The sequence below is a fragment of the Lissotriton vulgaris genome, chromosome 1_2 (genome assembly GCF_964263255.1).
Source record: "Lissotriton vulgaris chromosome 1_2, aLisVul1.2, whole genome shotgun sequence".
NCBI classification, from domain to species: domain Eukaryota; kingdom Metazoa; phylum Chordata; class Amphibia; order Caudata; family Salamandridae; genus Lissotriton; species Lissotriton vulgaris.
Window position 1 is genome coordinate 98,732,262 of NC_141686.1, and position 21,615 is coordinate 98,753,876.

General features: G+C 46.1%; 1 protein-coding gene across 10 annotated transcripts in view; it reads right to left on the reverse strand.

Moving 5' to 3' along the window:
- MICAL3 (microtubule associated monooxygenase, calponin and LIM domain containing 3) overlaps positions 1–21,615 on the reverse strand; it is a 2,050,293-nt gene that overhangs the window by 1,045,530 nt on the left and 983,148 nt on the right. For 7 of the 10 annotated variants that reach the window (XM_086952901.1, XM_086952908.1, XM_086952905.1 and 4 more), the window contains one exon: positions 14,528–14,605. The exons of the other annotated variants lie outside the window; for them this stretch is intronic. In XM_086952901.1, coding sequence (XP_086809027.1) covers positions 14,528–14,605 — 78 coding nt within the window. The remainder of the gene's footprint in view (positions 1–14,527; positions 14,606–21,615) is intronic. 10 annotated transcript variants of the gene reach the window in all.

Below are 21,615 nucleotides of genomic sequence, written 5' to 3' on the forward strand. Positions count from 1 at the left end.
CCCATGCCTCCAGTGTTTTTCTGGTTTTCCTCTGTTTTTTCCAAGGATTCTTCAGAGTTCCTCTCTCATGCTTCTAAGCCTCAAAGGAGAAATAATAACCTGAAGATGGCTACAATGCACAGGAACTTACGAGGTGCTGTCTAACGTCGCGCAGAGGATGAACTACCCACCATATGGTGGCTGACTATGCCCACAACAAAAAGAGAAGGACAAAAATGTTTTCAGACTCAAGCTCAAGATGGCAGAATACATGCACAGCATGTGAATCCAAAAAAGGATTTATGCTCCAAAACCCCTACTGCTATTTTGAGCAAAGGACATTTTTATCAGAGAACAGTATGAGTAAAGCAAGAAAGCAGCACATAAAACTACTGTCAAGTAAAAAAATCAAACAGCCAAAAATATTGTAAGAGAGAAAATTAGGTACAAATACCAAAACAATAAAAACTGTTAAGGGGATCAGGAGTTACACATGTTTGGACAAAAACGTCAAAAGGCGATCATGAGAAATGGGAAGGTAGAACACAGTGTATAGGTTTATGCATGGCAGGAGCACAAATAAAAGAAAATGCCTAATTTGTTAGGATCATGAGCAGCTTTCCTTACAACCTATCCTAAAGCTCCCAAACTGGTGGGTCAGTTTCCAGTTTAGTAGGTCACAGAAAGAGCGCAGAAATCTGCTCAATCGTGCCTCTAACTACAGTCGAGACAAAAGTTTGTCACAACTAGTTAGCAGACTCCGCCAAAAAAGAACCCTTCAGTGTCATTCATCTCCCTGGAATTACAGGAGCCCAGCTGGTCTAACCCTTCAGTTGCATTTTCAAAACTCGGGCACAAGTGATTACAGTATCCAAGCCTCAGGACGGTCTCAGGCAAACATTCACTGGTTCCTCCTTCTAGCGTTCTTCCAAGTCAAGTTTTGTTCAGAAGTCTCTGGAATTGGAGTCTTTCTTATTGTAGTACTAGCTAAAGACAGAGCAATAATTTCCCAATAAAGTTCAAAACTTACTTCACCAACTTCTGAAGCACTACTCTGTTTATAGGACATCCACTTACATAGGCCATTTGCTTTTCTATGGGAGTCATGCAGAAATACAAATCTATTCATATTCACTAAAGGAGAAGAGAACTTGGTAGAACCTAGGCAAAGTTTAACAACGTTTATGAAAATTATCATCTTTGCGGTATTTTTACAAAAGATCTAAGTTTGGCAATTAATTCAAAAGATGGATGTTTTAGTTCTTCACGGATTTCAAATCAAATCAAATATTTCTTTATTCGGCACTTGAAAAGATACCATAAAAGTACATAAAATCAGTTAAAAATACATTTTAAGAAAAAACTATTCATTCATAACATTTCATTTGATTTTATCCAGAGTCTGTATATACAGGTATTATATCCAGCTCATCTCTCTTGAATTCCTTAGCCTCAGTGCCATCTTAACCCCTTCCAGGCTCATGACGAGCTGGGCTTGTCATGAAGTAGCCTCCTACCAGGCTGATGACGAGCCCAGCTCGTCATACACAATGGACTTTTGAAAATTACAGCACAGGAGCAAAATACCACTAGCAGTGATGGTGTTAATAAAACTCATAATACAGGACAGGGTATATGCGTCATTAGCCTTCTGTAAAAACATTAGTGCTGCCTTGGCGTGTTTAAACTTGACTTGTTTCAGTAATCCCACCAGGAACTTTCCCCTAGGTAGTGAATAAAATGAGTGTAACAAACCAAAATGAAGGGTATCCTGCGGAGACCTATTATCGCAGCCGCAGGTACCCTTCTGCTCAACCGTTAAGATAAAACCAGGGGAATCGGACAACAGGTGATGCAACAGGTTAAACCTAAAACGGGTCATATAAAATCTGTCCTGTGCATTATGGATCAGTGAAAGATAAGGTTCCCTTCCACTCTCTATTTTCAATAAACTATAAGCCGCAACTGTGGATTTACACTCTTCAGTGGCCGCCCTTCTTACAGTTGTCCATTCCACAAACATTTTCTTGACTGTCATTTTATTCTGGGCAGTAAGGACTTCGGGCTCAGTAAAGAGGTTCTTACAACCAATGGCCTCTAAAGTGCACTTTACATATTGTAGCCAGGGGATAGAGCTCACTTTGTCTCGTTTCAAACAGTCTGTGATAATTTGTCTACTAAGGCCTGCCTCGGGGTTGGACCAGATTTTCACCCAGGCCAAAAGTGGCCTGATCTTAATCTTGTCTTCAACATAAGATTCCCCCAGTTCCTCATGTAAAATATAGGTAGATGTACTATGTGGAACTTTCAATATCCTTCTGAAGAATTTGTTTTCCTCTACCTGGACCGGATATATGTTCTCAAAACCCCAGACTTCCGCCCCATAAGCTGGCTTAGCGCAGCATATTGATCTGTACAAATTCAGCCCTTGTTAGGGAGACCATCTTCCCAGCCTTCTCCCATAACCCATTATAGCCCCGGATGAGGCCACCAGTTTTGCACAGTGTTTGTCCACTAAAGATCTAAACTGTAAAAGCCCGTCAAATAGTACACCTAGATAGGAAAAGCACTGGACCAGACTGATTTTGTAAGTTCCTATCTTATAAGAAAATGTCTTATCTGGTCTGGCCCCCCGCGAGCATAACATATGATTTGTCCAGGTTTGCTGGACAAATCAAGTGTGGACATAAAACTCACAAATCCGTCAATAAGCCTCTGTAGCCCCTGCGGTGTCCGAGCTAACAACACCGCGTGGTCCGCGTAAAGCAGGACGGGGACTGGGCGGGTACCTTCTTGGGGGGAGTCCACTCCAAGTTTACATAATTCCCTATCTAAATTATTTATGTAAAGTGAAAACAAAAAAGGAGCTAAAATGCAGCCCTGCCGCACTCCACTAGTGCATGGAAATGATGAAGTCTTACTTCCGTCTTGGTTAAAACGGACAGATGCAGTTGTGTTCTAATACAGAGCCTTAAGGATATTAACTAAATCCTGGTCCACCCCTAGGCCTATCATCAGGGCCCATAACTTCTCCCTATTCACGTGATCAAATGCCGCGGAGAGGTCCATGAACCCCATGTAGACTGCCTCCTTGCTGGCTATGGTATACTTAGCAACCAACAGACAGAGGTTCAGGCATTGGTCCGTGGTTGACCTTCCCTCCCTAAACCCATATTGCGTGTCAGTTATTACCTGGTGGGTGTCTGCCCATTCAGTCAGGCGATTTAGGACCACCCAACCCAGGACCTTCGCCATGACATCAATCGAGGATATCGGGCGATAACAATTGGGGTCATCCCGATTTCCTTTTTTGAATATTGGAACTATGGTAGCCGAGGACCAAGAGCGCGGCAGACCCGCCTCCTCTGACGTGTTCAGGACCCTCGTGAGTAGGGGTGCCCACAGCTCCACTTTACTAAGGTATAGGTCGGGAGGAATGCCATCCGGGCCAGGCGCCTTATTTTTAGTTAACCCCAGGATTGCCCCTTCCACTTCGGCCAGGGTAATCTCTGGCTGTACTGTCAATTTTAACCTCTGCTCTTCATCGTTGTTCATTTCTCCCGTATGGTTATATACATTTTTAAAGTGGGAGTGCCACTGCTCCAGCAAAATGGTATGTAAAATTTGTGGGGCATTTGAGTCCTGGAAACATGGTTTATTTATAATTTTCCAGAACTCGGTCAGGTCTCTTCTTTCCGTCGCCTACCTTAGGTCTACCCAGGCTTGCATTTGGAGGCTAGTTTTACGGACGTTTAGTGCCTTCTTATATGTCAGCCTACATTGGGCTATGTAAATATTATCTCTAGGAAGTAATTTTAGACTAGATTTGAGGTCTTTATGTGCCTTTGAACATTCTTTGTCGAACCATCTAGGTGTTGAGGTCGTTGATATCCTAGTCCTAGTGGTCTTTAATAGTCCTTCAATGAGGTGCGCCATCTTTTCAAATGCAGCTACTACAGTGGCCCCCTCAATATTTGGGTCGAGGCATACGTTTAGTGCATCTGCCCCTGTGGTTATTAGGCTTTTGTAAAAACTATCCCCATCTATTTTGGACCATCTAAGTCTTCTCCCTTGGTCTGATATCATCTCCACCAATCCTACCCGCGTGATGCATTTTTAATAATTGGGCCTTTTAGCTCTAACACCAGGGGGTTGTGGTCGCTAAATTACTTTCTATGTCCGCCCTACTAACCCAAACTTTGAGTATGGATGTAACAATAATATAGTCAATGTATGACCGACATTCTCTGCCCTTGAAGGTGGGATTGAACTCCCCGCCACTGCCCAATCTATCAGGTCCATTGTGTGGACCAAATTGTGGCCTTTCAGCACCTTATCTAGCTCCATCCCTTCCGGAGAATGCAAGAAGTGTGGCCCTTTCTACACTGTACACCGTGACCAATCCTTATTAAATGGTCTTAGATTTGTGCACAGGTGACAGTTAAAGTCCCCTACCAGGACTACAGATGGAGTTACTACCGATTTTGCCGTTGGCCCCATCGTCAACTGGGCATTTAGACAGGAGTCCAGTTCTTTTATTGTGTTTCCCTTGCCATTAGCTCCCACCGCGTTGTACCAATTGGCCAGGGTGATGTTTAACCCTTTTGAGCGAAAGCCCACCGCCTGCATGTTCTGTGATGCCCAGTTGAGATTGGACCAGACCCCTTGTATACGAAGGTCTACATATATGATCAGCCCTCCCATGGCTGTTCCTGAAGCTGACCTTTGGGCAAGGACTGAGAAACACTTAAACCCTTCCAGGAAGAAATGGTTACAATCAATCATCCAGGTCTCCTGAAGACATATGACATGAAACCCAGTAATGTATTGCCTTCATTCCTGTTCCTCGTATTTGGCGGCAAGTCCTGCTACATTCCAGGATAATATTTTTAATCCGTCCCGCCCAACTGTTCTTCTTACCCTGGCCATGAGGGGGTGGGTAGACACGTTTCCCTCAAGTATCGTGATTTCATTAGTCAGCTACATTATCTATATGTGTTAATTGGTTACCTAAATTGGTGCTATCTGGCCCCGTTATCTCGATCTCCTCTACAGTACATGGTTGAGAACACTTCGCCATATTTACCCCCTTGTCTTCCCCTCTCTGCGGTAACTCATATTGGGGTGTTTTAATCAGGGGTGTCTTAATCTGTTCATTGTTCTTATCCCTAACTTGTTTATGTCTAGGGTTTATGTCTATCCCTAGTCAGTCCACTCCTTCTAGGGTCGACAGAGGGTCAAATCTATTCTGGAGGTCAATCCCACCCTGATTCCTCGTGGCTACATAGTGAGATCTTAGGCTATGCCCTACTAAGTTCCACTCCCCACCTTTCAAACCATCGATGGCACTCCCCCGATTATAGGCCCCCTTAGGATAAAAGAAACTAAGGGGCATAGACCTGATATTACTAGCCTCCGTAATTGGACCCCAGCTTAATAGCTGGTCCACCACCTGCGTGTTTCTAAAGTTCACCACCATACAATCCCCAATGTCATCCTTGGGCCTGGTTCCCACCCAATTCACCCGCCGAACCATTATTATTTCCCCCTGTTCTGTGCCTGCCAGAGGCCTACACTTATTTAACCAGAACATGGTTTTGTTTTTCAGTTCGCCATAAGTCTCTACCTGTTCTGGTCTCAGCACTGGGACTCCTGTAAGGATGACTACATAGGGTGCTGAGTCAGGAGGTAGATTGAGGGTTATTGACGTGTTGGAGTGCCCCTTAGTAGTGGTATTCTCTGGTAGGCTCTGGCTTACGGGGGAGGGGGGGTCGCGGCTTGTCTATGAACCATTACTCGGTGTGTGCCTTTTGGCGCCCTCTGGGGGACTTCCCTGCTGGTAGCAAGCAAACTCGGGGGAGCCTGTATCAAGCCTACTGGTTGTATATTCGGGGGGTCAAGGGCTGTGTGATGGTGTTACTTTGGTCATTTCGGGGCCTGTTTATGGATGATATTTCTGAGCTAGTACTAATATCTTTCCCCAATGGGTTATTTCATTCATTTCATTTAAAATCTTTATTTCGGCCGGCTGGCCATAAAAGACACACATGTATACATACATGAAACAAGGAATCATAACAATGTACATACATCAATTCATTTAAAACAATTTTAAAAGCAGGGACAAAATTAATTTATCAGTATTTTTAGAGCATAATTCATTTAGCAGCAGAGGTAAGTTTTAAAGTAGCTCTACTCAAAGCATTTGACCCGATTTCTTCCGAACAATATACACTGAGTGAAGAAACCTACTGACACTAAATACAATAAACTGGGCAGTATTAGTTTTTAAGATCCTATATGCTGTGAGGCAAGATCTAGTTCCTGGGAGAACACACATGGGTTTTAGCCATCTTTTGCGAGCTTTTGAATACGCATTGCATATGAACAACATGTGGACATCGTTCTCTATACATGAAACTGAGCACATAGGACATATCCCACTTTTGTTATTTGAACATTCCAGTTTTTTCTTTGACAAGCGTTCTAAGTTAGAATTCAGCATAAGATTCCCATACCTGAATTTCAGGTAGAGAGTCTTAGCAACAGGGGGCTCTATTTCATCCAAACAGGATTCAAAACAGGGTTCATCTTTGAAAGATAAAAAATCTTGGGTTAGGGTCCCATTTCTACTTCCATATACAACCCTGTTATCCATATAAGACCAGAAGGCTCTCTTTACCATGGCTTTAGCAGAGGGTGGTAAATTATCTGGGTTTTCCCACAACGAATACAGGCCCAGCATTAAAAGCCATTTTTGAATATGCCTAAACCATAAGATGGAGTTAAAAGAATCAAGATTCAATATCTCACGAAGGCTGTTCCTGTAATCTAGCAATTCTGGGGTGGACTAAATCCTAATCCAGAACATTAACGGTCTTATGATGGTTAGATGATCAGTACGTTTAAAATTCAGATCAAGCTGGAGGGGAATTAGTGGTGTGCTAGTGGGAACCCTTACAATTGTTCTCATGAATTTGTTGTCCATTCCTTGAAAGCTCTCCCTGGCCCATGGTCCCCATATCTCAGCCCCGTATAGGGCGGCAGATTGGATTTTGAATTTAAAGAGTTCGAGTACAGATGTTACACTCTTGCTTGTACTAGCATTCAACTTATTAATTATTGGTTTAACATTTTGAGCATATGACACCTTACTTTTCACGATTTGGGCCTTCCATGATAGCTTTGTATCGAGTACCACCCCCAGATAAGAAAAATGATCGACAGTACCTAGAATTTGGCCATTCATAGTCAAATTGCCTCTGTCCGGTCTACTAGGATTCAATGCCATACATTTTGTTTTGTCAACATTTATTTCTAAGCCTTTGATCACACAGTAGCTACTAAAGGAGTTTAAGAGTGCCTGGAGGCCCTTCTTGGTTTGGGATATTAGGATGGTATCGTCCGCGAAGAGCAGCGCAGGCACTCTCTCTCCGTTAAGCTGTGGTGAGTCATTGCTACAAGCATTCAGGTGATCAGGAACATCATTGACAAATATAGAAAATAAGGTGGGGGCCAAAACGCATCCTTGCCGGACACCGCGTTCAATTGGAATATCGCGAGTCAATTCACCATTTGGACCCCATCTAATGTTGGCATGATTTCTAGCGTGCAACTCAATTATTTGTATCATAAGACTCCCTGGCAGGCCGGCTTTCTTTAAGGAACTCCAGAGCAGGTTACGTGGGACAAGGTCAAAAGCCGCTCTCAAATCTACAAACGCTACATACAAATGACCTTTCCTAATATGTACATACTTCCAATATATGCAGCAAAATCTGAAGACCTGATCTAGGGTACTAATCTTGGACCTAAAGCCTGCCTGAAATTTGGAGATGATTGCTGACTCCTCCAGCCAATCATTTATCCGGTATAACAGATGCTTGGCATAGAGTTTTTGCAGGATGTCCATTAAACTGATAGGTCTGTAATTTGAAGGAACAGATCTATTCCCCTTTTTAATAATTAATAAAACTTCTGCAGCACGCCAGCTATCGGGGAATCTACAGTTTTTGGACATGGCATTAAACAAGCGATTTATGTAAGGGGCCCAAACTTCGGTTTCATGCTTGTAGAGGTCACCCGGTATTTTATCAGGGCCGGGAGCTTTACTATTTTTTAGTTCGTTAATTGCCCTTTTAGTTTCATCCAGGGTGAAGTCTAAACACTCAGGGGGTGGAAGTAACTATGGAGTCTCTTCAACATCACTATCATATTGTTTGTACAGAGATGTAAAGCGTGCCACCCATGTCGATTCATCTAGGAACGTGTCTTCCTGCATGCCCCCCATTTGCGACTAACCTCCAAAAGCCAACATTATTATTTATATTTGCCGCAGTCAACATGTCAGCCCAGATCGACTCTTCCCATGATTTTTTAGAGACTTTTTGAACAAACTTGTACTCTTCCCTTGCAAGTCTTATATCTTCTTTTGGGTTGTTTTTGATAGCATTTAGGAGTTTCTTCTTGGCCATTCTACATGAGTGATCATACCAGAGTTTCCCGTGACATCCCACTCGTACATTTTGTTGTTTTTTCCTTGGCAATTTGGACATATAGTTTCTTAATTCGTTGAAAAAGACCTTGTGTAGTTCAACAAAGTATTCATAGTTCTCGGATAAGAAGGGTTGTCCAACTATAGGTGCAAAGGTCGTATCAAAGAGCGAGTAGACTGATGCCAGAGTCTTTCCTTCAGTTAAAAGATGTGACCATTTTAAAGCACGCCTATTATTATTAATGTGTACATGTTCACATAATTCATCAGTTGCAATCTCACTCGATGTAGGAGCAGGGATGTCACTGAGCATGTATGCATCAATATGGGTTATTACCTGAGGAGGCAGGGTTGCTGCCTCCAGATGCCCCCTTTGTTTTAACCAAGGTTATTACTTTATCCAACCTACTAAGGATCAATTTAGTCTGGTTGGCGATAAGTTGTTCTAAATGGTTCTGTAGGTTGGATATTATGTGGGCTACCCACATTGGGGGCGCTTGTGTGTTTAAATCGGTCCCTCCAGGAGACCTTATTTCAATGGTGGAACTATCTAACGGGGCTTTATTCGGGGTGACTCTCTTACGCCTGGACTTTTTGTTAGTTTTCCTAACCTCACTCATTTGTGGAGTTTTCCCCCTTGAAGTTGTCTCCAGTGCCAATAAGGTCCCACCGTGAGCACATGGGATATCTAATATCCCGAGGGCAGGGGAAGCCAGTAAGGATGTTTGGACTTCAGAATCCTGCCCCAGGGTTAGGTAAAACAGGTTGGGGGGTTAAAGAGAGACGTCTCTCTGTTCGCTCAATCTCCGATGCTACTTTCCCTACTTTCCCTAGTGCTTGACGTAGCATTCGGTCAATGGCAGTTGGTTTATCCGGGATCGATATAGGCATACCTTTAGATTTACTACCATCTAGGGGAACCAGAGGGGTACATTTGGGTAGTTTTGACGACCTTGTTTGTACTGCGCTAGCCATGTCCATGTGCAAATCAATTTTAGTAAGTGGGGCAACAAGGGGTTACCCAGCTTCAATACACTCTGCACACTAAATGTCCAGGCAGTAACAATTGCCCGCTACCACTCCCAAGCGTCTCTAGTTCCAGTGGTGACTCACAAGATCACCCGTTAGTAAAATAACAAAAGATATTTCATGTACTGACTCGATTCTTGTCCAATAGTGTTCCCAGGCACCTCCCAAGCCACGAAAGTTAGAGACCGGGCCCGTCCCGTCCTCCTCCGTCCCCGGACGGTCACAAACGGCCCGCCCTTTGCCCGGGCTTAGCCCGGCGCCTGCCCGCGCGCGTCCCGCGACGTGGGAGGTACTGCTCGCTTTTGGGAGTCTCCAGGCGCGAAAGTGGGAGGTGGCAGGCGGCGTCCTCGTCACGCAGTGGAAGCTGGGAGTGGTAGTCCCCGCTTCCTTCCACTCACGGCGGCCGCGATGGTAGAGTTGCGGCAGCGGGGAAAAGCAACGCTGTCTGCGGGACCCCCTCAATAGCAGCTTCCGTGGCCTCCAGGTAAGAGTTAGCGATATGCCCCCAACGAACTGAGGATTTAAATCTATGAAAGTATGGCTTTTATACTTTAAAACCGGTCTTAACAGGAGATATTGGCCGGCCTACGCGGTAAAATAGCACTTTTGAATTTTAATACTGGAGAAAGCATATATCTGGCGCGTAAGTCACTGGTGTAATTTATGAATGAATGTACTGTGACATTATTTAAAAGCCACATTAGAGTCATGTACCATTTTAGTAGTCTCCAATTGCCTTTAGTGCAAAAATGTCAGTAAACCAAAGGAAATTGACTAACCATTTAAAAAAATATACTTCCTACTTTGATAGCGACCTTTTTAACTCTTTCACTGTTTCCGGCCGGTTTATCATGCCTACTGTTAGGTAAATCCTAAGATTTTTTTATGCATTTGTACAGATTTATTTCCACATGGTGAGCCTGAATGCAATTTAACAAATTAGACATTAATATGCTATTACTTAACATAACCTCATTTAAACCCCAGTTTCTGGCACCAGCTACAAGTGTAACAATATAGCTGCATTTCTAAAATAACTGTAGCTCATCAGTATAGTTACTCTAAAATTTACACATTTGCTCTAGGTTATAATTACCCAAAATATCAAATTCATAGTCTAAAAATATTTGAAATGTTATCCTGTCGCGGGCTTTTCTAGCATTTCCCATGCTTACATTTATTTAATTAATCTCAATGCAACAACCCCGATTTGAAATTCATGAATTCTCGGAAAAATAGCTTTTATAGGCACAACTATCTTTGAGAATTAATTTTAGTCCTCTATGAAACTATCCAATGTTAATTATTGTTTTCATTACCCATTCAGCTTAACAGAATTCCCCTTTTACACCAGAACAGAGGTGTCTTCACCAGACTTTTTCAGAGGTGGTTGTACCCTTTGCATAAGAAAAAATAAGGAATAACCATGTTACACAGTGGAAACTTCAAATGGACTTTAAATGTACCCACTGAATCAAATTACTTTTTCCAATTCAGAGGTATCCCTAACCACTGCCATACGTTAGACTTTAACCAATATTCCCTCTATTAAAAAGTGCTACAGACAATACTGCAAGGGAAAGTTCGTGCTCACCATAATTCATTCACACTACTGGTACAATTTCTCACACGTAGTTGTTGCCATGGTTTAGATGATGCAGAGTGGCAGGTTACCTAAAATGTATTCAGATAGATACTAGATCTAATCAGTGGGCTTAAGCAGAGCCAAATACTATTTCTAAACAAAAGCACCCAATACTTGAAAAAACATGAGGAGTGTGCTCCTAAATTCAGAGCTTGCAATTAAATGGGAAGATGCACATCAATTTAAGGAAAAAATATATAATACAAATGGATAACTACTCTGAATATGGACAACTGCACAGTAGAAGCACAAATTAAATGTGAAGAAAAGATGTAGAATTTGCAGGCAGGTGCAGGCAGAGTTGCTCAGTTACAATAAGCAGAATTTGTTTAAAATGTAAGCTATTTATGAAATTATTAAAATAGATGCTTATATCACAGTACAATGGCACAATTTCAAATACAAATGTATGATATGTCATCTATCACTTCTACTCTCACCCAACTGGTCTCTACAACATTCAGCACATAGTTTTAAGTCAATGCCCACTCTATGTTAACGAAGGTGCCCAGAGTCTGTTGAGTTTCAACTAGGATCATCTGCTCCTGATTATAGGTTAGGCTCTACTAGGTGGCTCGGATGGCTCATTAGTTCTCTACAATGATTTGCCAACAAACTCCAACTCATTCGTATATCCCAGCCTCAAATAACAAGACTCGTTAGGTAAGTACTTTGTCACTTACCCTCTTATGTCCCTTATAGCCAAATTCGACCGAAAGCACGCCTGAAGAGGAGTAGTTAACTGGACCACCTCTTTAGTAAGTGAACAGACTAACGAATACCTGACACTGTAAAATGGCAAAGTACCATCTATAGCCATGACAATATTAACCCAATAGATCACTCTGCACTAGAAAAGGACAGACTGCTTTTTCAGGCACGGGCATTCAGGTGGTTGGGAGCAGGAAAATACATATAACATCTCTTTATAACAACAATGCTATATTTTTACTTTAAATATCAGCAAAGAACAATCCTGAAATGAATCCTAAATTTTAGTATATTTTGTCCAAGTATACTCAATATCAAATGGAAAAAAAACATTTTGAAACGAAAAAAAGTAATCATACCTAGGATTATTTTGGAATTATATACATCAATCTATAACATAACATACATAAATTATATAAATACAAAAATGTAAGCACATTGATTAAGGTTTTACAAAAAAAAATCACATGCAACAAGAGTGGTAGCCATTTCTTGCGGACAACAAATGGATAAGATAAATTATGGTGTCAACAAAACACGTTTTCTCTCTACAGGACAATTCCTAATATTCAAATACGTACAGGTTGGAGCTAGGCTTAATTTGAGCCGGTGGTTTCCGGTGCTCGGCACAAGGACTTAATTGTCAACACAGGTGTTTGTGACAGTCTACAACAAGGTAGCACTGTCTGGTTAATTCAGAGATGATCACAACAACAGTTAATTTTTAAATCAATATAAATTAAAACTGACTATCACCTGCCGCCCAAGCCCTTCTTATAGCTTTGGGGGCCTGAAATAGTCCAAACTGTCACACTTGTAGGAGTATGATGGTTAATAGTTGTATTGTAACTATTATTGGCAGTACTACAGAAGCAATATGTGGTGCAAGCTGCAGTGGCGTCCTGACAAGAGCCCTGGCCTTTTTTATTTTCTTTTAAAAACTAAGCACTGGGTTTGAGTTGAATATAAGATCATAAATGCTGAGGTGGTTACTATTCATAATCTAGTTTTCTGGATTAGGCAGAAGAAGAAAGTTGAAGGTTTTGGATTTAGATGGCCATGTTCTGGGAGAAGAGTTAAAAGGATAGATAGAAGAGCGGGAGTATAGTTGGAGTTTTCCAACTCACAGGTCACGAAAGGGGAGGTTGAGGGTTGGGGAAGTGGGAACTAGGGAAAAATTGAGGCTAATGTGGCAGTGAAGTTTTAGTGTATGCAATGCTAGGACAGTGGCATGGTGTGCTAATGTAAACTATTTGCTAATCTACATTTAATAGGTGTGGGGGCTCACATGTTGGTCTATAAATGGCAGACCCAGGAAACAAATAAGTTAGCTTTCTCTGAAATAATTTGGGGATAGATTGAAAGCTGGAATGGCATTGACTTCTTGGAGGATGTGCAAAGCCAGACATATAAGATAACTAACATCTTGAATCTTCTTTATGTAGACACTGTAGCAAACAATTCTGTATTGGTGTGTGGCAATATGGCTGCAGAGCATCACAAGTTAATCCAGACCTAAGTAGCCTTCATCTTTTGGAGATCAAATTTTACTCTTGAATTTGACTTGGGACAACATGCTGCACTGCTCAAGTAATGAGTGAAAATGCAAAACGAGGTGCTAAAATTTATTTTTATAAAAGGTAAGACATTTGTCATTCATCACTCGTGGAGTGAGGTGGATGAGAGGATGGCTTTCAATTGGATGTTGCACGAGACATTGACTAAATGGTCCTCACTCTTTTGCAATTTTTGAATACTTGATTAACATCTGCATAACAATGTGCCCAAACAAAACATTCGGCCTACAGCGAGGCAGGCGTATTTGCAACCTAATTAAAGTTCCCAAACTGAAGTGATATAGCTTACATTCATGCGTAAGGATGCATTATAAAGAAGAGTTCTAGAACATATTTAGAAACGTAGAGGCTCTTGAGGTATGGAATCGTGTATGAAAATACTACAGATTACATTTTGGATTGAGGAAATCAGTGGTTCAGCTAATAAGGTGTGAACACAAGCTCGAAGTCAAAACTGGATCATACTAATAAATGTCTCCAATTATTTTCTCGACCATAATTACACACACTCAACCATGACAGTCTCCTTGCTGCCACAATGAAATCGACCTTCATGCATTTAATTAAGGGAAAGTTAGCAGCTACATCAACAATTAAAAAGAGCGCCAAATTCTCAAGTAAATCGTTATATCGAAAAAAAAGTGGTCTGTTGGTGCACAGGGGCTAAAGTGTTAAAATATTTTGTCTGCGGCGAGGTGCCACTGCTGCTCTTATCAAGGGACCTTGATTAACAGGCCTGCACACAACAGTCTGTGCTGAACCTTTGAGAAAGTAGAGCAAATGTAATTAACACTCAAGCGAACAAACCGCATAAAGCTAAGAAGTTAACTGGCGTGATATTTTAGAATTCTAGATCATCCACAAACATCCACATTTATTCTTTACAAAGTGCACTTTATTAGCGTCAGCTCGAGCCAGTACAGAATGCAGTTAATGGTTAGTAAAACAGTACGAATCATGTTTAGGCGTCACTGGGCGCATAAGTGCCAAATACATGCCTCAAAAAGTGTGAATGTATAGCACACAGACAAGTTCACCACCCGGATGAGGTAAGGAAAAGAGCAGGCTCCAAGAGCATGCGCTGAGAGTCACCTGCTGGATGGGGTACGACAAAGTAGAGAGCAGGATCACTTTTTTGGGGCAGGTCCGTGAGCACTCCTTAACCCTGGACTTCACATGAAAGGGATACAAAGTCAGAAAAATACAAGTAGTTAGATTTCACATATTTCCCAAATATCAAAGCTAAGACCTTGTTTACGTAAGTCCATTAACACCCTAGTAACTAGCAGAGCCTCAAGAAGTAAAAGGTGTCTCCATCACATCTAACAGTCTAGAAGCACGATTTAACCAGTCTTTCAATGATTTTAATTAATTGTGCAATAACAATTATCTATCAGTCTTTGCCTTTAACCTGACCTATGTAAAGTCCAACACAGGCAAGTCAGATATCAACAGGTAGCACCTTTTTCAGTAGCACATGTAGACAATCACCCTTTAGATTAAATAAAGTAGGTGGTCAGATCTGCATTCTACTATCCTAAGAGCTTCCATATCTTGCCATTCACCAAAATATAAGATCGGGGACTGGACTGTGTTGTGCCAGTTCTCCAGATCCTGGGGACGCTGAATTATAATATAATACTTGTGACAAGTATTAGCTGTTATCCCGGATCCTTCGGGGTAGGGTAAGACTGCATCTCATTGGAAAGAACAACTACCTGGGTTTTCACTAGGGAAGCAGCAAAGGATGCACTCAAAGCTCAGAGATTGATATATGAACGTTTAATAATATGATTGTTGAGACAGTGCTACTTCTTTTAAAAACAGAATACGTTTTTACTTCAAATAAGTGTAAAATTGTACAGTAAAATACAACAGATCACAAAACAGGGAAAACTATATTCGTGTTAATTGTGTTACTCTTGGTTCTGGTTCTCCCTTCTTCAAGACTGGTTTGGATAATCACTACAACAGGAAAAACTTGAAAAGTCTGCTAAAAACCACAGAAGTCCACACTGGGCATCACCAAATGACCAAATTCGTTCCCACATAGGTTTGTGGGAAGCAAGTCTGTAGCAAATAATATAATGAATGATGGGGATGGCTGGATGGGACACAGGAGGAAGAGCCAAGAGTACCAGATTTCCCACAGATATAAGTTTGCCACTTAGTTTGGCAATCAATCCTTTCCAAAAGGCTCGGAACCTGATTCCACAGATGCACAAACGCTGTTTTGGGGAGATTGTAAACGCCACACCAGGCTTCAAGCAACGAAGTTGCACTATACGAAACTTCCAGACCAAAAGGTGAGTCTTTGCAACTATATGAAGAAGGCAAAAAATGTTTATAAAAAGGATTACATAGTAGCCCAACTGTTTATAGATAGCAGAAATGGGTACATGCCTCTGAAAAGCTACAGATGCTGAAATACTTCTGAGGACTATCATGAAATCTCAGAGAAGGCTGGTCTCCTTTTACACGGTCAGACTGACATGCAAAAAGTTACCCACCTCATTGTAGAAGATTTTGCTATTTTGTTGATGGACTGGAAATACTACGGGAGTTGAAAAGGTCATCTGATTTCCTGCGAATCAGATGTTCTTTCAAGATAAAGCTTAGGTCTTGCGTGTAAAAGCAGAAGAGAGTTCCAATGAGTAGACATTCTGTCACCCGTTTCCACTAATTGCTCTTCCTTTAGGGGTTAATACAGGTCAAGAGTGGGCTACTGGTTCAAACCTATGATGTAATCGATTACCATCATCATAATACTCTATTTCGGTAAAATACCATAAAAGAGATACAAAATACAGTGGCTATCGTAAAGTCAATAATAAGTTAAAAACTAAAGACCTACATCTGGATCATTTATAAAAGAAGAGACCAGAGATTACCTTTCTTAATACATAATTAAGCATTTGCAATGCAATAGGTCTCGTATTAGGAAAGTTTGAGCTATTGGTATTGTAAATGACATTATTTTTATTTGTGTGTTGGTTTTGTAAATAGCGAATTTATTGGCTTTGTCATTCACAATGCCAATAGTTTTAACTTTGGTAAATGTGACACCTATAGCATTTGTAATGCAATATGTGTTGTATTTATGTGACTTCGATGTATTGATATCACAAACAATGGCTTTTAATTTGTAATAATTAATACAAGTTATTGTAATTTATAATGGCAATAGCTTAAAGTTTTGACATTAATTTGTTAAAATTATCTTCAGTGTATTTTATTGTGACGAAAATCAAAGAAAAGAAGTGAAATATTAACATCTTTTTGTGACATTAGTAATAAAGCTTGAAACATTGAGAGAACATATTTGACCAGTTGTTGTTGAATGGTTGCAAAGATTGATGCTGTGGTGGCGACGAGTGATGCTGTGGTGGCGACGAGTGATGCTGTGGTGGCGACGAGTGATGCTGTGGTAGCGCATAGTGATGCTGTATTAGCGCATAGTGTGAGGGAGTGTGAGGGGACGTGATGGTGAGGGGACGTGGAGGTGAGGGGGTGAGGATGTGTGAGGGTGAGAGTGAGGGTGAGGGTGTGTGAGGGTGAAAGGGTGGGTGAGAGGCTGGGTGAGAGGGTGGGTGAAGGGGTGAAGGTGGGTATGGGGGTGAAGGGGTGTGAGGGTGAGGGGTTGTGGGGTGAAGAGGTGTGAGGGTGGGGGTGTGAGGGTGAGGGGGTGTGAGGGTGAAGGGGTGTGAGGGTGTGAGGGTGAAGGGGTAAGTGAGGGTGAGAGGGTGAAGGGGTGAGAGGGTGAAGGGGTGAGAGGGTGAAGGGGTGTGAGGGTGGGGGTGTGAGGGTGGGGGTGTGAGGGATGGTGTGAGGGATGGTGAGGGGATGTGAGGGTGAGGGGGTGTGAGGGTGGGGGTGAGAGGGTGGGGGTGAGAGGGTGAGGGTGTGAGGGATGGTGAGGGGATGTGAGGGTGAGGGGGGTGTGAGGGTGAGGGAGGGGATGGGAGGGTGAGGGGATGTAAGGGTGAGGGGATGTAAGGGTGAGGGGATGTAAGGGTGAGGGGATGTAAGGGTGAGGGGATGTAAGGGTGAGGGGATGTAAGGGCGAGGGGATGTAAGGGCGAGGGGATGTAAGGGCGAGGGGATGTAAGGGCGAGGGGATGTGAGGGTGAGGGGATGTGAGGGTGAGGGGATGTGAGGGTGAGGGGGTGTGAGAGGGTGAGGGGGTGTGAGAGGGTGAGGGGGTGTGAGAGGGCAAGTGAGGGTGAGAGGGCAAGTGAGGGTGAGAGGGCAAGTGAGGGTGAGAGGGCAAGTGAGGGTGAGAGGGCAAGTGAGGGTGAGAGGGCAAGTGAGGGTGAGAGGGCAAGTGAGGGTGAGAGGGCAAGTGAGGGTGAGAGGGCAAGTGAGGGTGAGAGGGAGGGTGAGAGGGCAAGTGAGGGTGAGAGGGCAAGTGAGGGTGAGAGGGCAAGTGAGGGTGAGAGGGCAAGTGAGGGTGAGAGGGCAAGTGAGGGTGAGAGGGCAAGTGAGGGTGAGAGGGCAAGTGAGGGTGAGAGGGCAAGTGAGGGTGAGAGGGCGGGTGAGGGGGTGTATGAGGGAGAGTGAGCGTGTGAGGGAGGGTGAGGGAGTGTGGGGGTGAGGGGACGTGAGGGTGAGGGGACGTGAGGGTGAGGGGACGTGAGGGTGAGGGGACGTGAGGGTGAGGGGACGTGAGGGTGAGGGGACGTGAGGGTGAGGGGACGCGAGGGTGAGGGGACGTGAGGGTAAGGGGACGTGAGGGTGAGGGGACATGGGGGTGAGGGGACGTGGGGGTGAGGGGACGTGGGGGTGAGGGGACGTGGGGGTGAGGGGACGTGGGGGTGAGGGGACGTGGGGGTGAGGGGACGTGGGGGTGAGGGGACGTGGGGGTGAGGGGACGTGGAGATGAGGGGACGTGGAGATGAGGGGGGGGGTGAGGGGGTGAGAGGATGTGTGAGGGTGTGTGAGGGTGAGAGGGTGGGTGAGGGGGTGAAGGGGTGTGAGGGTGGGGGGGTGTGAGGGTGAAAGGGTGGGTGAGAGGCTGGGTGAGGGTGAGAGGGTGAGTGAGGGGGTGAAGGGGGGTGAGGGGTTGTGAGGGTGAGGGGTTGTGGGGGTGAAGAGGTGTGAGGGTGGGGGTGTGAGGGTGAGGGGGTGTGAGGGTGGGGGTGTGAGGGTGAGGGTGTGAGGGATGGTGTAGGGGATGTGAGGGTGAGGGGGTGTGAGGGTGAGGGGGTGTGAGGGTGAGGGGGTGTGAGTGTGAGGGGGTGTGAGTGTGAGGGGGTGTGAGGGTGGGGGTGTGAGGGTGAGGGTGTGAGGGATGGTGAGGGGATGTGAGGGTGAGGGGGTGTGAGGGAGGGGGTGAGGGGGTGTGAGGGAGGGTGAGGGGGTTTGAGGGTGAGGTGGTGTGAGGGTGAGGTGGTGTGAGGGAGGGGGTGTGAGGGAGGGGGTGTGAGGGAGGGGATGGGAGGGTGAGGGGATGCGAGGGTGAGGGGATGCAAGGGTGAGGGGATGCGAGGGTGAGGGGATGGGAGGGTGAGGGTGAGGGTGAGAGGGTAAGTGAGGGTGAGAGGGCAAGTGAGGGTGAGAGGGCAAGTGAGGGTGAGAGGGCAAGTGAGGGTGAGAGGGCAAGTGAGGGTGAGAGGGCGGGTGAGGGGGGTGTATGAGGGTGAGGGCAAGTGAGGGTGAGAGGGCGGGTGAGGGTGTGTGAGGGGGTGTATGAGGGTGAGGGGGTGTATGAGGGTGAGGGGACGTGGGGGTGAGGGGACGTGGAGGTGAGGGGACGTGGAGGTGAGGGGACGTGGAGGTGAGGGGACGTGGAGGTGAGGGGGGGTGAGGGGACGTGGGGGTGAGGGGACGTGGGGGTGAGGGGACGTGGGGGTGAGGGGACGTGGGGGTGAGGGGACGTGGGGGTGAGGGGACGTGGAGATGAGGGGGTGGGTGAGGGGATGAGAGGATGTGTGAGGGTGTGTGAGGGTAAAAGGGTGGGTGAGAGGGTGGGTGAGGGGGTGAAGGGGAGTGAGGGTGGGGGTGTGAGGGGGATGGTGTGAGGGATGGTGTGAGGGATGGTGAGGGGATGGGATGGTGAGGGGATGTGAGGGTGAGGGGATGTGAGGGTGAGGTGGTGTGAGGGAGGGGGTGTGAGGGAGGGGGTGTGAGGGAGGCGATGGGAGGGTGAGGAAGTGTGAGGGTGAGGGGGTGTGAGGGTGAGGGGATGTGAGGGTGAGGTGGTGTGAGGGAGGGGGTGTGAGGGAGGCGATGGGAGGGTGAGGGAGTGTGAGGGTGAGGGGGTGTGAGGGTGAGGTGGTATGAGGGAGGGGATGTAAGGGTGAGGGGATGTAAGGGTGAGGGGATGTAAGGGTGAGGGGATGTAAGGGTGAGGGGATGTAAGGGTGAGGGGATGTAAGGGTGAGGGGATGTAAGGGTGAGGGGATGTAAGGGTGAGGGGATGTAAGGGTGAGGGGATGTAAGGGTGAGGGGATGTAAGGGTGAGGGGATGTAAGGGTGAGGGGATGTAAGGGTGAGGGGATGTAAGGGTGAGGGAGTGTGAGGGTGAGGGGGTGTGAGGGTGAGGTGGTGTGAGGGAGGGGATGTAAGGGTGAGGGGATGTAAGGGTGAGGGGATGTAAGGGTGAGGGGATGTAAGGGTGAGGGGATGTAAGGGTGAGGGGATGTAAGGGTGAGGGGATGTAAGGGTGAGGGGATGTAAGGGTGAGGGTGTGTGAGGGTGAGGGTGGGTGAGAGTAAGTGAGGGTGAGAGCGCAAGTGAGGGTGAGAGCGCAAGTGAGGGTGAGAGCGCAAGTGAGGGTGAGAGCGCAAGTGAGGGTGAGAGCGCAAGTGAGGGTGAGAGGGCAAGTGAGGGTGAGAGGGCAAGTGAGGGTGAGAGCGCAAGTGAGGGTGAGAGCGCAAGTGAGGGTGAGAGGGCAAGTGAGGGTGAGAGGGTGGGTGAGGGCGTGTGAGGGTGAGGGGGAGGGTGTGTGTGAGGGTGAGGGGGGGTGAGGGAGTGTGGGGGGGTGAGGGAGTGTGAGGGGGTGTGTGAAGGTGAGAGGGTGTGTGAGGATGAGGGTGAGAGGGTGGGTGAGGGTGAGAGGGTGGGTGAGGGTGAGAGGGTGGGTAAGGGTGAGAGGGTGGGTAAGGGTGAGAGGGCGGGTAAGGGTGAGAGGGCGGGTAAGGGTGAGAGGGTGGGTGAGAGGGTGGGTAAGGGTGAGAGGGTGGATGAGTGTGTGTGTGAGGGAGGATGAGGGTGTGTGAGGGAGGATGAGGGGGTGTGAGGGAGGATGAGGGGGTGTGAGGGAGGGTGAGAGGGCAAGTGAGGGTGAGAGGGTGGGTGAGGGCGTGTGAGGGTGAGGGGGAGGGTGTGTGTGAGGGTGAGGGGGGGGTGAGGGAGTGTGGGGGGGTGAGGGAGTGTGAGGGGGTGTGTGAAGGTGAGAGGGTGTGTGAGGATGAGGGTGAGAGGGTGGGTGAGGGTGAGAGGGTGGGTGAGGGTGAGAGGGTGGGTAAGGGTGAGAGGGTGGGTAAGGGTGAGAGGGCGGGTAAGGGTGAGAGGGTGGGTGAGAGGGTGGGTAAGGGTGAGAGGGTGGATGAGTGTGTGTGTGAGGGAGGATGAGGGTGTGTGAGGGAGGATGAGGGTGTGTGAGGGAGGATGAGGGGGTGTGAGGGAGGATGAGGGGGTGTGAGGGAGGGTGAGGGGATGTGAGGGTGAGGGGGGGGTGAGGGGATGTGGGGGTGATAGGGTGTGTGTGGGTGAGAGGGTAAGTGAGGGTGAGAGGGTAAGTGAGGGTGAGAGGGTAAGTGAGGGTGAGAGGGTAAGTGAGGGTGAGAGGATAAGAGGGTAAGTGAGGGTGAGAGGGTGGGTGAGAAGGTGAGTGAGGGTGTGTGTGGGTGTGTGATGGTGAGGGGGTGTGTGATGGTGAGGGGGTGTGTGATGGTGAGGGGGTGTGTGAGGGTTAGGGGGTGTGTGAGGGGCTGTGGGGGGTGAGGGTGAGGAGGTGTGTGAGGGTGTGAAGGTGAGAGGGTGTGTGAAGGTGAGAGGGTGTGTGAGGTTGAGAGGGTGTGTGAGGTTGAGAGGGTGTGTGAGGGGTTTAGGGAGGGTGAGGGGGTTAGGGAGGGTGAGGGGGTTAGGGAGGGTGAGGGGATATGAGGGTGAGGGGCTGTGAGGGTGAGGGGGGGTGAGGGGTGTGAGGGTATTTCAGAACTCAAACTCATTAACTT